Source organism: Hypanus sabinus, unplaced genomic scaffold, assembly GCF_030144855.1.
Source record: "Hypanus sabinus isolate sHypSab1 unplaced genomic scaffold, sHypSab1.hap1 scaffold_836, whole genome shotgun sequence".
Taxonomy (NCBI): domain Eukaryota; kingdom Metazoa; phylum Chordata; class Chondrichthyes; order Myliobatiformes; family Dasyatidae; genus Hypanus; species Hypanus sabinus.
This window is the reverse complement of record NW_026781689.1, coordinates 116863-132117: the sequence shown is the minus strand read 5'-3', so window position 1 is coordinate 132117 and position 15255 is coordinate 116863. Positions and strand designations below refer to the sequence as shown.

At 42.8% G+C, this 15255-nt stretch overlaps 1 protein-coding gene across 3 annotated transcripts in view; it reads right to left on the bottom strand.

Annotated features, from left to right (window-relative positions):
• The window catches only part of LOC132390295 (prosaposin-like), a 55808-nt gene that overhangs the window by 28060 nt on the left and 12493 nt on the right, over window positions 1-15255 (bottom strand). The window contains exons 2-4 of one of the 3 annotated variants that reach the window (XR_009510848.1): window positions 12935-13015; window positions 6686-6796; window positions 1501-2696 (exon numbers count right to left, since the gene is read on the bottom strand). Coding sequence is in view for 2 of the 3 variants with exons in the window: in XM_059962912.1 (XP_059818895.1) it covers window positions 12935-13096 (162 nt within the window). In the remaining variant the exon portion in view is untranslated. Of the gene's footprint in view, window positions 1-1500; window positions 2697-6685; window positions 6797-12934; window positions 13167-15255 lie in introns of those variants that run through there. The other 2 variants (XM_059962913.1, XM_059962912.1) reach the window with 2 other exon arrangements.

Below are 15255 nucleotides of genomic sequence, written 5' to 3'. Positions count from 1 at the left end.
TGACATGAGCAGATCTGGAAGCTGTTGGCAATAGCTGAACCAAACTCTGACTATATCCCAGTGTTCCGCAGATATGGATTGAACTGATTTGTCATTGATGCAAAGTGATTTCCCACCTCTGCTGCTGCATGTCTAAAGGAAAGAACAGGAAGTTCACTACTGACTTGTGAAGGGAGTACAGTAACTCAGATCCTGCTACCTGGAGGTATTGCCATGACTATTTTGATGGAATGAGTCTCATTGGACAGAGTGCCATGCAACAGCAGCAATTATTTAATTTGCCTGGAAATGGCACCAACTGATCTTATCAACTGTTCTCTTCAGTTTTGTCCTTGCGTTCTGTTCGCTGGAACACTGACAATGATTCCCATAGGATGTTGCAGAACTCACTGTATTTTTGTTATGACCTTGCCTTATTTTGTTCAAGCATTCTGGCTGATGTTTCAAATGTTGCAGAGCTGAGAAGAGAGATAATTTACTGTGTTTTACAGCCATTCCAGGTTGCAGAAACTGGCTGTTTGTCTTGTTTCAGGCTGGAAACATCAGTGTGTGATTCCCAGGTCTTAATTTTGTAAAATGTTTTTGAGTGGATTCAACTGCGTAAGACCTTTGGTCAGTCCTGAACACTGAAGGAGGGTGGTCTGGGGATTTGGGGTGTTTTTTGGATTGGTTGAAATAATTTTTATAAAATAGAGCAAGAGTAAAAATTATCACTGAAATATTTCCCTGTCTGCTTCCTACCTTTCAGCTCATTTCTGTCAACCAGGGTAAATAAAATTTTCAGAATTGTTTAAGCATTGAGCAATTGGTGTCAGTATGAATGCTGCGTTGTTGATATAACTGAACAAGCCTTAGCCACCTGAAGAGTAATGCCATATGTGTGTATATTTTTAAGCATTTGGCATTATTATATATATATTTTTTAATCTACTTCTCTATTGCTAGTTCCAATTCCTTGCTTTCTGCAGATATAGCTTTTACTTTGTGTCTAACAAATGTACAAGCCCGGATGGTGGTGATCGACAATCTTATTTGATCAGGATTTGGTCCTCAGGGAACTGTTTGTTTTGTGCATACCCTTACCCTGGCACACTTTGGATAATGGAAAACTAATTAAATTTATAGTTTTATAGTTCAGAGTTGCACAGTCACACAGAACAAGGCAGCAGGCCATTGACATCCCAAGTCTGTCTCAACTATAGAGTACATCTTTGCATGAACCCTACACAATCCTGTTGTTATTCTCCTCAGATTCTACTAGGGACAGTTTACTGGGGACTTCAACCTACAAACCTGAACATCTGTGGGATGTGGAAGGAAACTAACAGCACCTGAGCAAAAGCCACATGGTCACAGCAGGAACATGTAACCTCCAAACGGTCGGAGGTTTAGGTTTAAATCTGGGTCACTGGCCAGCATTCTATAGCGGGGAAGATGGATTCCTTATAGGAAAGTCAAATGAGGAAGAAGCGGACTGTTGGGTTGTGTTGACATTTTGCTATGGCATTGTGTTTTGACATCAAATCATCGAGAAGTACAGAACAGAAACAGGCCCTTTGGCCCAACTAGTTCATGCTGAAACCACTTAAACTGCCTACTTCCATCCTGTACTGGGACCAAAGCCCTCCATAGCCCTACTATCCATGTACCCATCCAAACTTCACTTAAACATTGAAACTGAGCTTGCATGCACCACTTGTGCTGGCAGCTCATTCCACACTCGCACAACCCTCTGAGTGAAGAAGTTTCTCCTCATGTTCCCTTTTTAAAATATCTCTGCAAGGGCTCTGGCAATTTCCGCAATTGCCTCCCATAGGGTCTGAAGGAGCATCTTGTCAGGCCCTGGGGATTTATCTACCCTGATTTGCCTCAGGGTAGCAAACACCTCCTCCTCTGTAATCTGTACAGGGTCCATAAAGTTGATGTTGCTTTGCCTCTGTATTCATCCCCTGAGTAAGTACAGATGCAAAAAATGCATTTAAGATCTCCTCCATCTGTTTTGGCTCCACACATGGATTACCATTGTGATCTTCCAGAGTACCAATTTTGTCCCTCTGGGTCACTGGACTCCACTTTGAGGAAAATGTTTGCATATAGGAACCTCAAATGATGGAAGGGCTGACCACAGGGCTGTGTTGATATATCTGCTGTGGTGTCATGTTTTGTTTGGGTAGGAAAGGCTGTGTTCTCAAGTTGATTTGTTTATGATGCCTTCTACAGCAGGGAAGTGTTGAGCCTTGTATGACTGACTACTTGAGGCAGGTTCAGCAGCCAGATATTGAAGGGTACGAGAATGAACCACAACTCTAAAAGCTTATTTAAGAAACAGAACATGATTTTAAAGCACTTTAGTCTGCTGAATTTTTACAGTTGATGAAATCAAAACCCCAATCAATATTTGTCATTGAAACTCTGCGTATATGGCATCTGGCAATGTTGATTCGCTGGAAGTAAAGGATTACCAATAATCTCGTCTCTGTAACATCTCACAATAAAAGAGATTGCATTGAATGCACAAGCTACAGCAACACAAAATTGCTTAAAGGAAACATGCAAACACACAAGCAGAATCATCATTTAACTGGTACTAAAGGAAGAGCCTTTGCATTTTTTTAAGTATTCAATTTCTGTTGCCTTCCACCAGTGATATGAAATTAGCCCTGTTTCCAGCGGTGTTTCTTACAGTAATCAACAGCCTAAAAAAAAATCCAAATAGAAATAAGATATTTTTGTATTATCAAATTCACAATACTCTTTCATTTTACAAGCACCTGATCTTTAAAATTGCTTACATTTTTCTTAAGTTCCTCTAGATTGATTATAACCTGTTATGGGTAACCCTAGGTAATTTCTGAATTAAGTACATGTTCAGCACAGCATTGTGGGCCGAAGGGTCTTTATTCTGCTGTAGGTTTTCTACGTTTCTATGTTTGTTAATTTTATTTAGTGATACGGCATGGTAGCAGACCCTTCCAGCCCAATGAGCCCATGCTGTCCAATTGCACCCATACGCCCAATTAATCTAGTAACCAGCAGGTCTTTGGAATGTGGGGAAACCAGAACACCTGGAGTAAACTCACGCAGTCATGAAGAGAATGTACAAGCTCCTTGTAGACAATGGTGAAATTGAATCTGGGTCACTGGCACTGTAGTAGCATTAGGCTAACTGTTATGCTACTGTGTCTTGTCACCATTTTGGCTGCATATGGCATGCTGCGTGACAAGAAGGGCAATGTGTTTTTTTAAGTAGAGAGATAACTGCAAGGTGTATCTGAAAGATCAAGAAAATGGCACAGAAAAGGAGTTGAGGCGGGCATATATCATAGTGAACGGTGGGGCAGGCTTGAGAAATGGAGTGTCCTACTACCCCTCCTAACTTTTCTTTTGTGAAAGAACACAAGAAGTTAACGTGAGGGCATACCGAGTAATTAAGATAAATGTTACTTTAGCCCACAGCGAAAAAAAAGTCAGAGTACAAGTATAGAGATGTCTTCCTCTAATTATTTAGATCCCTGGTGAGACTGCATTTGAATTACATACAGGTTCAGTTTCCCTACCCAAGGAAGGATCACAGTGACTTATCCAACTTGATGCTTTCCAAAAGCTCCAGCACATCCTTTTTCTTAATGTCTAAAAGCTCAACCTTTTCATTCCACTGTAAGTCATCCCTACAATCACCAAGATCGTTTTCTGTAGTGAATACTGAAGCAAAATATTCATTAAGTACCTCCACAATTTCCTCTGGCTCCATACACACTTTTCCACTGTCACACTTGATTGGGCCTATTTTCTCACAACTTATCCTCTTGCTCTTCACATACTTGTAGTATGCCTTGGGGTTTTCCTTAATCCTGTCTGCCAAGGCCTTCTCATGGCCCCTTCTGGCCCTCCTAATTCCATTCTTAAACTCCTTCCTGCTAGCCTTATAATCTTCTAGATTCATATCATTACCTAGTTTCTTGAACCTTTCATAAGCTTTTCTTTTCTTCTTGACTAGATTTTCAGCAGCCTTTGTACACCATGGTTCCTGTGCCTCACCATCCTTTCCCAGTCTCATTGGAATGTACCAATGCAGAACACCACACAAATATCCCCCGAACATTTGCCACATTTTTGCCGTACATTTCTCTGAGAAAATTTGTTCCCAATTTAGGTTTCCAAGTTCCTGCCAAATAGCTTCATATTTTCCCTTACTCCAATTAAACCTGTCTGTTCCTGTCCCTCTCCAATGCTATGGTAAAGGAGATCAAGTACAACCTCTCCTCTTGTAGGCTTATCTACATATTGTGTCCTAAACACACCTAACAAACTCCACCCCATCTAAACCCCTTGCTCTAGGGAAATGCCAATCAATATTGGGGAAATTAAAATCTCCTACCATGACAACCTGGTTATTATTGCATCTTTCCAAAATCTGTCTCCCTATCTGCTCCTTGATGTCCCTGTTACTATTGGGTGGTCTATAAAAAAACACCCAGTGGAGATATTGACCCCTTCCTGTCCCTAACTTCCACCCATAGAGACTCTGTAGACAATCCCTCCATGACTTCCTCCTTTTCTGCCACCGTAACACTATCTCTGATCAACAATACCCTGCCCTCACCTCTTTTGCCTTCCTCCCTGTCCTTTCTGAAACATCTAAAGCCTTGAACTCTTAAGTAGCCATTCCTGCCCCTGAGCCATCCAAGTCTCGGTAATGGCCACAACATCACAGCTCCAAGTATTGATCCATGCTCTAAGCTCATCCGCTTTGTCCATGATACTCCTTGCATTAAAATAGACACATCTCAAACCATCAGTCTGAGCGAATCCCTTCTCTATCACCTGCCTATCCTCCCTCTCACACTGTCTACAAGCTTTCTCTATTTGTGAGCAAACCACCCCTTCCTCCATCTCTTCAGTTCTGTTCCCACCCCCCAGCGATTCTAGTTTAAACTCTCCCCAATAGCTTAAGCAATCCTCCCTGCCAGGATATTAGCCCCCTCAGATTCAAGTGCAACCTGTCCTTTCTGTACAGGTCACGCCTGCCCCAAAAGAGGTTCCAATGATCAAAAAATCTGAATCCCTGCCCCCTTCTCCAATCCCTGAGCCACGCATTTATCCTCCACTTCAGTCTATTCCTATACTCACTGTCATGTGGCACAGGCAACAATCCCAAAATTACTACCTTTGAGGTCCTGCTTCTCAACTTCCTTCCTAACTCCCTGTAGTCTGTTTTCAGGATCTCCTCCCTTTTCCTACCTACGTTGTTGGTACCAACATGTACCACGATCTCTGGCTGTTCACCTTCCCACTTCAGGATATCGTGGACATGATCAGAAACATCCTGGACCTTGGCACCTGGGAGGCAATCTACCATCCGTGTTTCTTTCCTGCGTCCACAGAATTGCCTGACTGACCCCCTAACTATAGAGTCCCCTATCACTTCTGCCATAATCTTCCTTTCCCTACCTTTCTGAGCCACAGGGCCAGACTCTGTGCCAGAGTCTCAGCCACTGCTGCTTCCCCCAGGTCAGATGTGGGAAGTCCAGGAGTACTTATTGTAAAGGGGGACAGCCACAGGGGTACTCTCTAGTATATGACTCTTGCCCTTCCCTCTCCTGACTGTTACCCTCTTATCGGTTTCCTAAGGCCCCGGTGTGACTACTTGCCCATAGCTCCTATTACCTCCTCACTTTCCCTGATCAGACGAAGGTCATGGAGCTGCATCTCCAGTTCCCTAACACGGTCCCTAAGGAGCTGCTGCTCGACGCACCTGGCACAGGTCTTGCCGTCCAGGATGCTGGCAGTCTCCCGGACATCCCACATCTGAACACATCCCAGTACAGAACACCGGCCTCACAGACATACTTTCTATTCCTATTCTTCACAAGTAACTTACCTTGCCTCAACCTGTTATCGCTGAAGCCCCATTAATGCCAAAGCCCTCCTGTTCTGACTCCCTCTACTCTGTCTCCCGCTCTATAAAGCTGTCTTATTTTAAAACTGTTCCTGCTGGTCTAACTCACTGGCATCCATGCGCCTGCGCAGTCGTTCCTTGATCTTTGTTCCTGATAGCTGTAACACACTTGTGGAAGAATGAGGTTCTGTTCCCTGAGATTGCATTGGGCTTCATTGGAAAAGAGTAAATAATACATTATCTATCTGATGTCACGATAGTATAGTGGTAAGCATGACACTATTACAGCTCGATGCATTCCAAAGTTCATTTCCAGAGCTGTCCTGTCTCTGTATGTCCTCCCCATGAAATATGTGGGGTTTCCCTAGTTGCTCCGGTTTCCTCCCACATTCCAAAGACATAGCAGGTAGGTTAATTGGTCATTCAAAAATTGTCCTGTAACTAGGTTAGGGTTAATTGGGATCGTGGGGTTGCGGGGCCGGTGCCTGGAAGGGCCTAATCTGTGCTTTATCACTAAATAACCGTTGCAGAATACCTTGTTCCTGTTGTAGTCATGGTGGCTCTAGTGCAGCCCCCCTGATATTGGTATAAATTATATTAAGGTCTTTAAGTTGGATGCGACCACAGTGTGAAAGGCAGGCTCTCGGATCCCAGTTTTGTTGGTTCAGTGCAATACTCCAGGAGGAAAAATAAACAATCAGATCTGTTTGTCACCCACTGTCTTCTTTTGTATCTCTGGCTGCTAAGACTATTCCTGTATCACATCAAAAAATGACGTTTACTTACATGACACTTGTCAGCTGTTTTTCGGTCCTTACACCACTGTGCTGGTCCCCAAGTACATTCATTCTCTCCAAGCAGTCGTTCAGTCTGTTTCCTTACACAGAGGTCCAGTTCCTATCAGTAAATCAGAGGCATAGATAGGGTGGATAGTCAGTACCTGTTTCCCAGGGCACCAATAGCAAACACCAGAGGGCATATGTACAAAATTAAGGGAGGGAAGTTTAGGGGAGACTTCAGGGATAAGTTTTTTTTACACAGAGGGTTCTGAGTGCCTGGAATGACTTGCCAGGGATGGTGGTGGAGGCTAAAACATTAGGGGTATTTAAAGAGCAGGGAATCTGCAGATGCTGGAAATTCAAACAACAACACACACAAAATTCTGGTGGAACACAGCAGGCCAGACAGCATCTATAAGAAGAAGCACTGTCGACGTTTCGGGCCGAGACCCTAGTCCTGACGAAGGGTCTCGGCCTGAAACGTCAACAGTGCTTCTCCTTATAGATGCTGCCTGGCCTGCTGAGTTCCACCAGCATCTTGTGTGAGGGGTATTTAAGAGCCTCTTGGACAGGCACATGGATAAAAGAAAATTAGAGGGTTATGGGGTAGTGTGGGTTTAGTACTTTTTTTAAAGGATTATATGGGTTGGCACAACATGGAGGGCTGAAGGGCCTGTACTGTGCTGTAGTATTCTATGGTTCTAAATGTGCAACATTACACTAGTTAAAATTATTTTGAACCATTATGGGTTTGTACAACTCCAAAAGATCATGCTGGAAATACTCAGCAGCTGAAGAAATAAACAAAACTATCACTTCAGGTTGATTAAAATTACTTTTCGCCGAAACTAGTAAAGGTTTGGAAGCAAGTGTAATTTAATTAGAGAACAACTGGGAAAATAATGGAGTGAAGTCAAGATGGCGCTAAGTGGTGACTCCTCTGTTTGCATCTTCAGAAACATTTATATCTTTGATATCTCTCTTTTCCCTTTTCAAGGTTCTTCTGAAGACTCTGGCCCGGAGTTACTCTCTGACTTTGGTTCTCTGTGGGAATGGGACCCGCTCTCAGGGCTTAAAACTGGCTGCTTTTCGATATCTCAAGGAAATGGCCTGAAAGGTGAGCCTGTCTTTTTCCCTTATTGGGGGGGGGGGGAAGAGAGAGAGAGAGGAAGGAGAGGAGAGGAGGAGGAGGGAGAGGGGGAGGGAGAGGGAGGGGAGAGAGAGAGAGAGAGATGGAGGGAGAGAGAGAGGGAGGGGGAGAGAGAGAGGGAGGGGGAGAGAGAGAGGGGGGAGAGGGAGAGAGGGACAGAGAGAGAGGGAGAAGGAGAGAGAGAGAGGGAGGGGGAGAGAGAGGGAGGGGAGAGGGAGGGGGAGAGGGAGGGGGAGAGAGAGACAGAGGGAGGGAGGGGGGAGAGGGGGAGAGAGGGAGAGGGCGAGGGAGAGAGGGAGAGAGAGAGAGATCAAATTACCAGGAAAATGAGTTGTCTTTGGGGTACTGCAAGTCTGTGTCTTTATTGATGCTTTGCTGCATGCTTGAGTGCTTGGTGTTGGGCTCAGGGGCGTTTGGGGTTCTAATATTTAACAGTCATTCATTCTTTGAGGAACTCCTCTGTTTTCGTGGACGTTCGCAAAGAAGAAGAATTTCAGGATGTATATTGAATACATTTCTCTGACATAAATGTACCTATTGAACCTATTGAGAGAACAAAGGGTAGAGAGCAGAATGACCGTGGACACAGTTTGTTGATTGTCGCTCACCTGTTTGTAGATGTGAACTGAGGTAAATAAAGGGAATGGCAGACAAAAGTATGTGCTGGGACAATAAGATTTGGAACATTGGAACTTAAAACAGTACAGGTCCTTCGGCTTATCATGTTGTGCTGACCCTTTTACTTATGACAAAATCAATCTAACCATTCCTTCCCCATACAGCATTCAATTTTTCCATCATCCATCTTAAATGTCCCAAATGAATCTGCTTCTAGCAGAACCCCAGGCATTGTGTTCCATGCACTCAATATTGTTAAAATAATTCACCTCCTATACTTTCCTCCTTAAACCTTAAAGTTAAACCTCTCACTGCTCTGGGCAGAAGTTCCCACTTGCTTCAAAAGGAAACAATTTTACCAGTGCTTAAGAAGAATAATGTGAGCGGCCTTAATGACTATCACCCAGTAGCACTCACATATACAGTGATGAAATACTTTTGAGAGGTTGGTTATGACTGGACTGAACTCCTGCCTCAGCAAGGACCTGGACCCACTGCAACTTGCCTATTGCCACAATAGGTCAATGGCAGATGCAATCTCAATGGCTCTGCACACGGCTTTAGACCACCTGGACAACACAACTACCTATGTCAGTGTGCTGTTCATTGACTACAGCTCAGCATTTAATACCATCATTCCCACAATCTTGATTGAGAAGTTACAGAACCTGGGCCTCTGGTGTGTGCTTAGCCCACTGCTCTATTCTTTATATACACATGACTGTGTGGCTAGGCATAGCTCAAATACCATCTATAAATTTGCTGAATTTATATAAATAATATAATATAATAACATAAATACACCCATTGTTGGTAGAATCTCAGGTGGTGACGAGAGGGTGTACAGGATGGAGATATGCCAACCAGTGGAATGGTATCACAGCAACAACCTGGCACTCAACGTCAGTAAGACAAAAGAGCCAATTGTGGACTTCAGGAAGTGTAATGTTACGTACTCGTGACACATGACAGTGGTGCCCTTGTCATGTGACTGGGGTTGAAGCTGTACTGGACTTGAGGTGATGGTCTTGTGATGGTGGAATGACGTCATTTTCCCGCCAGTAGAGATCATGTGATGGGTTTTTTTACAGGTTATAAAAGGTAGACCCCACCCTGTGAGGAGGGGCAGTTCGTGGCTGGATTTGCCAAGTTGACTTCATGCCACTGCGTGTTTGAAGTGATGACGCAGTTTAGTTGAAGGATGAAGTTTTTATTTAATGCCTAAAGTTTAAAAGGTTAATGCCAACAGGTTCTTTATGATTCTGTTAGTTTGAGAATTAAAGGAGAGTGAAGATTCAAGGTTGGAAGTTAAAGTTCGAGGAGAATCGCTTTCTACGGTGAAACGGGGGCGACCTTCGTTTGATCCTTATTTGGAAGGATTTCGTTGACTATCTTCGTGTTAATCCCTAGGTTTACCTAGAAAGGATTGAAGGTAGTGGAGAAGGAAAGGTCAGTGCCTTTAAGCCGTTCTGTTTCGTAAATTCTTCGTGGGAATTTCGACGTCGGGAATCGAAGCAAGCGACGTGAAAGAGAACTTAAATCGTCCTGTAAAGTCTCTCCTTTTAAATGGACTGTGAGCATATTGAACTTTTGGCAATATCACTTTAAGAACTGTTTTGGAATATCACTTCAAAGAACTGTTTTGGAATATCACTTTACGAACTGTTTGAACAGCCGCTCAGCAGCTGTTTCCGGTTACGGTAGTGTTTGTTTACTTTTGGGGGGTTTGTTTTCTGTGTTTAATAAACGTGTTGTTTTATTATAAGAAACCCTTGCCGAACTCATATATTTGTTGTTGCCTGAATACGTAACAGTAAGATGAAGGAACACAGACCAATCCTCATAGAGGGATCAGAAGTGGAGAGACTGAGCAGTTTCAAGTTCTTGGGTGTCAAGATTCCTGAGGATCTAACGTGGTCCCGACATATCGATGCAGTTATAAAGAAGGCAAGACAGCAACTATACTTCATTAGAAGTCTGAAGAGATTTAGTACATCAACAAATGCACTCAAAAACTTCTACAGATGTACCGTGGAGAATATTCTGACTGGCTGCATCACTGTCTGGTATGGGGGGTGGGGTGGGGGGGCTACAGCACAGGACCAAAAGAAGCTGCAGAGGGATGTAAATTTAGTCAGCTATATCTTGGGTACCAGCCTACAAAGCACCCAGGGCATCTTCAAGGAACGGTGTCTCAGAAAGGCAGCGTCCATTATTAAGGTCTTCCAGTAGCCAGGGCGTGCCCTTTTCTCACTGTTACTATCAGGTAGGAGAGATAGAAGCCTGAAGGCAAACACTCAGTGATTCAGGAACAGCTTCTTCCCCTCTGCCATCCGATCCCTAAATGGACATTGAACCTATGAACACTACCTTACTTTTAAAAATAAATACAATTTCTGTTTTTGCACAATTTTTAATCTATTCAATATATGTATACTGTAATTGATTTACTTTATATTAAGTATTATTATTATTTTTCTTCTTCTACATTATGTATTGCATTGAACAGCCGCTGCTAAGTTAACAAATTTCATGACACATGCTGTTGGTAAAAAACCTGATTCTGATTCCTTTATATTAGCTTATTCCCAACTACCCCCCCCCCCCACCACCTCGGAAAGTCTGGTTGTCCACTAAATCTATGCATCTTATCATTTCACCTCTCATCCTCCTCTCCAAAGAGAAAATCCCTAGCTAGCTCAACATATTCTCATAAGGCCTGCTCTCTAATCTGGGCAATGTCTTGGTAAATCTCTGTACCCTCTCTGAAGCTTCTACATCCTTCCTATAATGGGCCATCTAGACATAACACAGAAATCAATGTGAGAAATTCTCTACTGCTCCTAACTGATTCTATAACTTTCAAGGGCTCTTTATAATTTTATTTGCACAGTTTATCTTCTTTTACTTATTGGTTTATAGCTGGCCTTTGTTTATGGATAGCTTTTTGTAAAATTTGATTATGTCTTTTTTTTTCTGTAAATGCCTGTCAGAAAATGAATCAAGGTAATACTCACAAAATGCTGGAGGAATTCAGCATCTATGGAAAAGAGTAAACATCGACTCTTTATTCTTTTCCATAGGTGCTGCCTGACCTGCTGAGTTCCTCCAGCACTTTGTGTGTGTTGCTTTGAATTTTTAGCATTTGCAGCCCTTCTCGTGTTTGCGAGTACATGCTAACATTTGCACAATGATAATACACTTACTTTGAAATTTGAATTAAATGTTATATTTGATGAAGCCTCATCACAACTGGCCAGTCTTGACACAAACTATATTGGCTGGCTACCTGGAATTGTTGAATTCAATATTCAGCCCTGATGACTGTAGCACAGCTATGGGAAAATAAGGTTCTTTTCCCCAAGATTATGTTGGGTTACATTGGAGAAATGAAGGCAAAGTCAGAGAGTTCAGAGTTGGAGCAGGATGGAGAATTAAAGCAATAATCAGCCGGAAATTCAGGATGTCCTTACAGACGTCTCAGACGTGTTCTCTGAAGTGGTCAGCCAATTCATCTTTGCTTTCTTCAATATACAGGAAACCACAATGTGAGCACCCAATGAGCAAAGTCTGGGGGAAGGAAATGGGAATCACTCCCTTGTGGATGGAATGTCTGGGGCCTTTGGTGAGGAAGGAAGTAGATGGATAGGGGTTACTTTTCCTGCAGCTGTAGGGAAAATGGTGTGAATAGGACAGGAGGTGGATGAATAAACCACTATGTTAGGAATGATCCCTTTGGAATGCTGGATGGGAAGGTGATGTCTCTTGATGACATGACATCAGAGGTAATGGAAATTACCAGGAAACCATTGCAAAGTGGACAGGGAAACCATTTTTGGTGTGGGGAGGGGAGAGGGTGTAAAAGGAGGAAATGTAACAGATGTAGTTGACCCTAGGGGAAGGAAGCTGTGGATATGGAAGCACGGGTGGGTAAGTTTCCTTGGTTAAGAACAGGTGAATGGAGCCATCAGAGGGAAGCAAGATGGGAGGAGATGCAGTTGAGGTAGCCGTGTTCCAGTTTAAGATGGCGTTGGTGAAGTACAGCAACAATTTGCTGACATCAAACACAACTATTAACTACATTTTATTAACTACACTATTAACTATATTATTAACTACCAGTATCTGCAGATTTTTTAGCTTTCCAAATGGATCAATCATGCCCATTTGTAATTCCAAAGGCATTTTGTAAAATAAGGGGGATACATCCTCGTGGAATAATAACATTAACTATCTGCGATATTTTAAACAGCCCAAATTAGTGTGGGCCACAGCAGACAGAATCAGCAGCTTACGTACCTTGTCATGCAGCAAAGACCCCTGTGCTCCCTCCATATTATCACCTACCAGTCTCACGATTCATAATGGTGAATGCAAGCAGTCGTTGTTTCAACTAAACATTTCCATAAAGAAATATCTGAACAATAATTACTAAATATCCCTCTTTGCAAACATGGAGAATACCTGAAGGATATCATTTAAACTTACCCAACAAATGTCCTTTTCCTCCTGGGACTTTTGAAGCAATTTGCTAAGCTCTTTTTTGTAAGATTGAACGAAGTTTTCACACTGAGAAGACCAAAGCAAACAAAGAAAATCAGTTCCATCCAGGTAGAAGTAACAAATTCTGCTGTACATTGTTCTTACCATCAGTACAGTGTACACCAACTACCAGAAAGCAAAATGAGACAGTTACAGATGAGCATGGGGAAGTATTACATAGAACACTTCAGCCCACGTTGTTGTGCCGATCTTTTAACCTACTCTAAGATCAATCTAACCTTTATCTCCTACATAATCTTCATTTTCTTATCATTCATGTGCCTATCTAGAGTTCCTAATCAAAATCAAATCAAATCATCTCTAGTTATCATTCAAACAAACATAGATACAGCTGAATGAGACAATGTTCCTCTGAGGCCAAGGTGCAAACACACAAAATAGCAAGCAAAAAAGCATATTCATTTAAGAAAATATAGATAGTCCAAGACTCTGATGGTACAGTCTCCCAGCAGTCCACAAACGCACGGAGTCCAGCCTGTTACTCCATTGCTCGAACACAGGAGAGTGGCACTAACGGGAGAGGCCAGTCCCCAGCCAAGCTCGGATGCCACACTACAACACTCACACGTCTTCTCACCTGGTCCAGCAGCAGCAGGCAAGCCTGATCATTGAGGCTTAGTCCTCACTACATGGAGGCTGCACAGCTCCCATGTCTCCTGTCACGCCACCAGACAAGGGCAAAAGGCTGTGGCAGCCTACATTATCATTGCTCAATAGAGAGTGAAATATCCGAGACAATCTCCTACCGTTATACCGCATGCCACCTTTGCGCACCAACTTCGATGCCTTGGAGTAGCAGGCCGTAAAATGCTCTGCAGCCAGGTCTGCATCTCCGAACCCGCATCTGCTCTGACATCCCAAATGGCTCCTTACCTGAGTTTCTTAAATGCCCCTAATGTACTTGCCACTGCCAGTACTTCTGGCAGAGCATTCCATGCACTCACCACTCTCTGTGTAAAAAAATATAGATGTTACCTCTCCTATATTTTCCTCTAATCTGCTTAAAATTATGCCTCCCTGTATTAGCTATTTACACCCTAGGAAAAAGTCTCTTGCAATCCACTTGATGTGTACCTCTCACCATCTTCCACACCTCTAGCAAGTCACCTCTCATCCTCCTTCACTCCAAAGAGAAAAACCCTAGCTCACCCAACCTATCCTCATATGACATTTCCTCTGGTCCAGGCATCATCCTGGTAAATCCTTTCTGCACCCTCTCCGCTCTCCAAAGGTCCACATCCTTCCTATAAAGAAGTTTCAAAGTACATTTATTATCAAAGAATGTAAAAATTATACAACCTCGAGATTTGTCTGCTTACAAACAGCCACAAAGCAAAATACCTGAAATAACCCGATTAAAAAAAGACCAACACCCGATGCATAGAGAAAGGAAAAGCAAACAATTCATGCAAACAATAGGAGCGAGCAAGAACATTTCGAATCAAGTTGAGTCCTTAGATCCAAATCCTTGGAGCAGCCCGGACTAGGCCCAAAGCCTCAGTCTCAGTTCATCATATTAGCGCAGAGGTGTCGAACTCAATTGCACATGGGGCCAAAACTCAAAGCACACTTTAGGTCGCGGGCCGAACGGGATAAACGTTTATTGAACACACTAAAACTAAACATTTTTTGAACATAAATATGAATAAAAACAGACAGGAATACTATTCCAGAAAAAATAAACTAAAACTTTAAATAACTTAAATATTTTGCTCTCCATAAAAATAGCTCCTGTATTATACAAGTTAGAAATATGAGCATGCTGCAAAAAAACCCTGAAAATATAAATAAAATTTGTGCTTTTCAGCAAAAGTTAAAACAACAACAAATCAAAACACTCAGTTTTCTTTGCTCTTATGCCGTTTTGTCAGAGCTGGATGCTTGGCATCTTTTCTTGGCAATAGGTTCGTTTAGGTTTGGTGTAAGGTTCTGTGTTGTGGAGATTCTCAGGATGGACTGCAGGTGTTCATCAGTGAGACGACTCCTGTGTGATGTTTTGTTAATCTTCATCACTGAGAAAAGCTTCTCACACAGATATGTGCTTCCAAACATGCACAAGGTTCGAGCCGCATGTAGACGGAGCTGAGGCATTGCTTCAGGAATGGAGCGAATAAACTGTACGGGCCCTGCAGTGTCATACTTTGCCTTTAGTGTCCCATTACACTGCAGCTCTAACAGCTCCATCTGAATCTGTACAGGTGCAGTTTCCACGTCGACGGCAAATGGGTTGCGAAGCAGCTCAAAAT